The sequence below is a fragment of the Lipotes vexillifer genome, unplaced genomic scaffold (genome assembly GCF_000442215.2).
Source record: "Lipotes vexillifer unplaced genomic scaffold, Lipotes_vexillifer_v1.1 scaffold14, whole genome shotgun sequence".
NCBI classification, from domain to species: Eukaryota; Metazoa; Chordata; class Mammalia; order Artiodactyla; family Lipotidae; genus Lipotes; species Lipotes vexillifer.
The window spans coordinates 1,782,929-1,789,637 of NW_006775372.1; the positions used below are offsets into that span (position 1 = coordinate 1,782,929).

Below are 6,709 nucleotides of genomic sequence, written 5' to 3' on the forward strand. Positions count from 1 at the left end.
CTTCCCTCTTTCCCTTGTAAAGAGCCTCGTGATTATATTCGACCCACTCACATAATCCAGAATAATCTCTCCTTCTGTCGGATAAGGTACCATATCCCCAGATTCCAGGGGTTGCAAGTGGATATTTGGGGGTGCCATTATTTTGCCTCCTACCAGCGGTAAAAAGTAGAAGTGGAATTTGAACCCCATGACTCCAGAAACATTGTTAGAAGTCTTTGTTGCTGCGAGATTTGAGTCTCCCTGATGACAGAGTCAGCACTTGTGTCCACCAGGCAATGCTGGCCGTGTGTCATGCATGTAGAGACCATGACATATATATATTGGGTTGGCCAAGAAGTTTGTTTGGGTTCTTCCGTAACATTTTTTGGAAAAACCCAAACAAACTTCTTGGCCAACCCGATATATTTTTTTCACCACAAGAGATACAGTATTGCTTGTGAAATTCTCATTGAATCCATGTCATTAAATCACTAGGTTCTTCCAAATTGGCCACCCCACATTAAGCGTTGAAGAGTGCATTGAGGTACGTGTTGGAAAGACGTATAAATCTCCTTGATGCCTCTCCTTCGGCATTTTAGGGGGAAAAGCCAACAACTGGGAAGGAGGCATCCGGGTTCCAGGCATCCTCCGATGGCCAGGGGTGATCCAGGCTGGGCTGGAGATTGATGAGCCAACAAGCAATATGGACATCTTCCCCACGGTGGTCAAACTTGCGGGGTCCCCTCTGCCGGAAGACAGGTACTGTGACTCCCAGGTGCTCGGGGCAGTCTCCTTCGGATTTTGTGGGCAAGGGTGTTCCGATTCGCCTGCACGGTGGCATATGCTACTTCCGGCTGGACCCTTTATCCACGCCCAGTTATGGGACTTACTGGTGGGTACAGCAATGTAAACACTGCTCTGTCCATCCTGTTATCCCAGTGGGAAATAAAGTCCAAATCCTGAAGGGGATGGACAGTTGTTTTTTTTTTTAATATTTGTTTATTTATTCATTTATTTGGTTGCACCAGGTCTTAGTTGCGGCAGACGGGCTCCTTAGTTGGGGCTCGCTGGCTCCTAAGTTGTAGCACGTGGGCTCCTTAGTTGTGGCAGATGGGCTCCTTAGTTGTGGCATGTGAACTCTTAGTTGCAGCATGCATGTGGGATCTAGTTCCCTGACCAGGGATTGAACCCGAGTACCCTGCATTGAGAGCATGGAGTCTTATTCACTGTGCCACCAGGGAAATCCTATGGGATGGACGGTCTTTAACTGAGCCTCCCTCTTTTGGCATTCCGTGGAACCTCTCTCCCTCTCTCTCCCTCTCTCTCTCTCCCTCTCTCCCTCTCTCTCTCTCTCTCTCTCTCTCTCTCTCTCTCTCTCATCTGTGCCCATCATCGGCTTTCAGAAGGGCAGCTGGGCAGATGCCCTCTAACCTCCCTTGTTTCGTCCCACACCGCTCCTCCTGGCCCTGCTCATCAGCTCTTTGCTGCAGCAGCGAGAAAGGCACTTGGGGGCCCAGTCAGGCCCCTTTTTTCCCAGCACGTCTTCATTTAGCGAGTTCTAAATGAAACGTCTTTCTCTTAAATTTAAATACAACTTCCGACGGCATTGCCAGTGGTTTCTCCTTAGGTGTTGTTACCCATCTGGAGAGCTCTAAGTGAGGCACACTGATTCATTGTTTTCATTAGTTGGGTGGCAATCCAGGGTGACGGCAGGCACACGGGCTGCAAATCTTGTTCAAATTCAGCTGCCGACAGAGCCAAGAGGAAACTGGAAACCAGAGACGAAAACAACAGCTCAGCCAGAGCTGAGTCCATGGAGAGGTTTGCTCACCTCCCATTGTGCGCAACCTTGGTTCACTCTTCTTTTTTTCAAATTTCCACATTAGGTATACCTTCCTCTCAAAGAACATGCGCACACACACACACGCACACACACACACAGATGGGAAAGGCAGAATTGTAGACTTCAGCCCTTCTCAAACTTTGTGGTCTCGAGATTCATGTACACTCTTCCCAGATCCAGGAGCCCAAAGACGTTGTGTTTCTGTGGGCGGTATCTATCAGTGTTTGTCATATGAGCAATTAAACCTGGAAATAAAAGTTTTTAGACGCAAGAGGGCCCAAGCACACATTGCATCGGCTGACAGAGTGATAATGGAGCCACTGGGGAAACCCACCGTAAGCTCATGAAAGAGTGGGGGTACAGAAGGCAAATAACATTTTGAATTACTGCAAAGACAGTTTGAGCTCATAGACCTCCTCAGAGGTCTCAGGCATCCCTGTGGGTCTCTGGACCACACCGTCTCAGGGTAGCTGGTGCTTCAGAGAAGGGCAGAGATTCCCGGAGCTGTACTGCTGTGGCTTCACTGCTGCTGAAGCATTGAAGTTCCTGGGCCTTGATTTCTTCTCCTGCAAATGGGTTCACACTTGCACAGGATGGCAAGCGCTAGAGCATGTCAAGTGCAGAGTAGCGATGCATGAATACTTGCCATTTTTGTTTTGTTTTGTTTTGTTTTGTCTCACCCGCCATATTGAGAGGTAACAGGTAGGGAAGCAGGGTTGTTTCCACTTACACGTTTCACGTCCATCTGGGCTCAGGGACTCATCACTCTGAGGGCTGGAGGGGCTTCTGAGAGCTTCTATTCCAATCCAACGATTCTTCTTCCCCTCTAATGACAGAAAACGTGGCAGCAGTAACTCATCACAAGTCTCTTCTTACAGAAAACGAAAACTCTCACTCCTTTTTTTTTTTTTTTTTTTTCCTTGCGGTTCGCGGGCCTCTCACTGTCGTGGCCTCTCCCGTTGCGGAGCACAGGCTCCGGACGCGCAGGCTCAGCGGCCACGGCTCACGGGTCCAGCCGCTCCGCGGCACGTGGGATCCTCCCGGACCGGGGCACGATCCCGTGTCCCCTGCATCGGCAGGCGGACTCCCAACCACTGCGCCACCAGGGAAGCCCTCTCACTCCTTTTTTTACTTACTCTTTGGCCCTGGTTCTTTCCCTTGGAACAAATCTGAATAGTTCCGTGACCGTGCACACTGAGTGTTCAGATAGTTTCATTAAGTACATTTTTCTCTCTCGGTTCATGATATTAAATTCGTCGGTACTCTCTGCTCTCACAGTATCTTTATATTTTTATTATTTTTTAAACATTATTTATTTATTTATTTGGCTGTGCCAGGTCTTTAGTCACGGTATGCAGCCTTCTTAGTTGTGACACGCGAACTCTTAGTTGTGGCATGCCTGTGGGATCTAGTTCCCTGACCCGGGATCGCACCCGGGCCCCCTGCATTGGGAGCACAGAGTGTTAACCACTGGACCACCAGGGAAGTCCCTGCTTTCACACTGTCTTTAACTGGTTTTCCACCTCCCTGGGAAGAGCCAAGGGAAGGGAAAAGTTCAGAGGCAAAGAGGAAGATCCCTAAAGGGAGATCTTGCTGCCGGCACCTCGTAGCCACCCCAACCTGAGACTAATGGGGGTCATCCTGTTTTTCTCCCACGTGCCCATTGAGGAAGGAAGCAGCCTCCCTCTTAAGCTGACCCAAACATTTTGTGCACGAGCCAGTGTCATCAGTGGAGCCCATTCTGAGTATTGAAGGTTCTTTCAATGGATCTCAGCTGTTGATGGTCCAACTCAACCCCATGATACTATGTCTGGGTTTTGGTCCAGGGCTCCATAAGATGTCATTGTTCTCCAAGAGACAGCACAGATAAGAAAACGGCAATCTGCTTCCAGGTTGCTCACGGGAATAAAATGATCTCACAATATACTATTTAGATCATGTTAGCAACCAGGTCTAGAAGACGTCCTTGTGTGTCTGCCCTGGAGGCGTTGACCATCTAAAGGGATGCTTCTCAGCTGGGGTGACTGTCCCTCCCAGGGGCTGCTTATCAATGTCTAGGGACATTTTTGATTGTTTTGACTCGGGATGTTGCTGGCATCTAGTGGATAGAGGCCAGGGTTGCTGCTAAACATCCTACAACGCACAGGATGCCACCCTCCAGCAAGGCGTGATCCAGCCCAATATGTTGGGAGTGCTGAGGTTGAGAATTCTGCTGAAAAGCTTATTATTGCTCTTTTACGGAAAATGTCGTTATCTATATAATGAAAACCTCATCAGAACTTTCCAATAAGAGCATCTGAATAATATCCTCATATTTATCCATATCCATCTGTAAATCTGATGCATACGTATCTACTCTTTAGAAAACAGCCTAACTCTCTCCCACTAAGATTGGTGGAAATCAGCTTCCCTGATTTCTTGCTTAAGCAATATTAAATTTACGTTTCTCAGGTGAATAAACACATTCAGAGGGTTGGACCCAGGCTATATGACAATCACTTAATGAGGTTCCCTCACATTTAGCCACATTTTTCATTGAACGGGAGGAGTTTCGTTCAGAAGACCCCTCTCCTTCAAGTACAGCCTTGTAATTCTCAAGAAGCAAGTGCTGTTCTTGACAATCCTAGCTTGGTGAGAAATGAAAAGCCCTTCGATGCAGGGTTTCTGCTTAGGTAAAAAGAGCAGCAGTCCCAGGGTTACACATAGAGATTTTCACTTTGCAGAGTCTCAGTGAGTGCTGCCATGAGAATTCTCTAATTCAACCCCGTGGTGTGCCTATATGAGATTCCTCTTGGCGGTGAATCTTTCTTTCATACCTTCCGTGGCCATCACCCCAGCATATGCAGGAAAATCATTCCCCCTGCATCTCCAAATGAGCTGATTCTGGACGTAAATGGAGGGCAGTCTTTCTTTGTGACATAAAACATAGGCAACAAAAATATAATACCTAAATACATTAATTCATTAAAGTGAAAACCTGTCAGCCTCATCTTTGCAAGCAGATAGAGTATTACCATAGTGAGTCTATGACCATGCTCCCTCTTAATGAAGATTGGCATGCCCAATTCTCCTATTCCATAATGAAAATTCGATTTCATTTCTTTTTTCCACGTTTGGAAAAGGAATCCAAATGCTTGGTATCACTTATGTCTGATGAAGACAAGGGGAGCGGCTTGGTTCTCCCACTCAATTTTGCTGACATCTAGCTGGGTGACCACAAAAGACTTCTTCCATAGAGCACTACAGATACAACAGCAAGCTGTACCCAGCTCAGCTCCATTCTGCAGAATAAACGTCGAAACTCTTCACGTACGTGTGACTACGTATAATTGATCTTGCTTTCTGTTCACATATGGCAGAATGTTTGATGTTTACGGGTGGAAACACTTTTAATTATGAAAGAGACTTTCTGGGTACTTGGGATTCCCTTTAATTTATCAAAGATCTATGTGCTTTCTTCTAAAAATGTTTCCTTTCCTACTGTACAGTGAAAAAAATCACTTTATTTTTTTGTTTGTTTGTTTTACGTCTTTTTTGGAGTATAATTGCTTTACAATGTTGTTAGTTTCTGCTGTATAACAAAGTGAATCAGCTATACATATACATATGTCCCCATATCCCCTCCCTCTTGCGTCTCCCTCCCACCCTCCCTATCCCACCCCTCTAGGTGGTCACAAAGCACTGAGCTGATCTCCCTGTGCTATGTGGCTGCTTCCCACTAGCTATCTGGTTTACATTTGGTAGTGTATATAGGTCAGTGCTAGTCTCTCACTTTGTCTCAGCTTACCCTTCACCCTGACCCCGTGTCCTCAAGTCCATTCTCTACGTCTGCATCTTTACTCCTGTCCTGCCCCTAGGTTCATCAGAACCATTTTCTTTTAGATTCCATACATATGTGTTAGCATATGGTATTTGTTTTTCTCTTTCCGACCCAGTTCACTCTGCACGACAGACTCTAGGTCCATCCACCTCACTACAAATAACTCAATTTCGTTCCTTTTTGTGGCTGAGTAATATTCCATTGTATATATGTGCCACATCTTGTTTATCCATTCTTGTGTCAATGGACACTTAGGTTGCTTCCATGAATCACCTTATTTTGAATATGGCAACAAGTCACTCACCTTGTGTCCCAAGTTAACCTCTTTTTCAGTCCCCCAAGCCTTTCCCTTCTGCTGTGATTCCCAAATCCTCCCCAGAGTGGACCAGGCACAGGTGGGTCAGAGGGACGTCCCGAAGTACATGGGTCACTGACCCAGCTGAGAGAGAGACAGCACATTCGTGGGGGGATTGGGTCACTGTCCCCCCAAAAAGTTCCCCAAACATGTTCTTTTCAGTTACGTGAGAGTCATCCGTATGCTATTGAATTTCACCTGAAATTCAGACGTGACTCTCCTTGACACTGAATTGTTACTATCCCCATGGTTGCCATGAGTCAGGAGACCGAAGAGAATCATCTCACTTTCCAAGTTAAAGGCAATCTCAAATGAGGACATTTTTCAGAGAATCAAGCAGACACCAGGGGAAAAAAGCATCCAATTTTGTAGCCGTGGCTGTCCTGCAAACTTGCTATGAAAAGTTGAATTTGTTTACAGAAAAGGCCAATCAGACAATTCCCATAGGGAAGCGGTGATGCTTTGCATCACTTTGAAAGTGCAGGGGCCCTTCTGCCACGAATCGTGATGTTGTACAAACATTTCCATCCCAGCCATCCCAAGTATTTTGATAGCTCAGACACCGTTTAAAAGTTTAGCTCAATAGAGTCACTTTCCATTTTTCATGGCAGAAATGAGCCTCTTTTTGACAAGCCATATTTCTCCAGCACTGTTCACCAGTGGTTTCCATCGCAGCGTGATTTATTGCTGCTTCCAGGAAAGAGTGCGTTAG

At 46.4% G+C, this 6,709-nt stretch overlaps 1 protein-coding gene across 1 annotated transcript in view; it reads left to right on the top strand.

Moving 5' to 3' along the window:
* STS (steroid sulfatase) overlaps positions 1 to 6,709 on the top strand; it is an 84,508-nt gene that overhangs the window by 62,858 nt on the left and 14,941 nt on the right. The window contains exon 7 of the mRNA XM_007449896.1: positions 579 to 738. Coding sequence (XP_007449958.1) covers positions 579 to 738 — 160 coding nt within the window. The remainder of the gene's footprint in view (positions 1 to 578; positions 739 to 6,709) is intronic.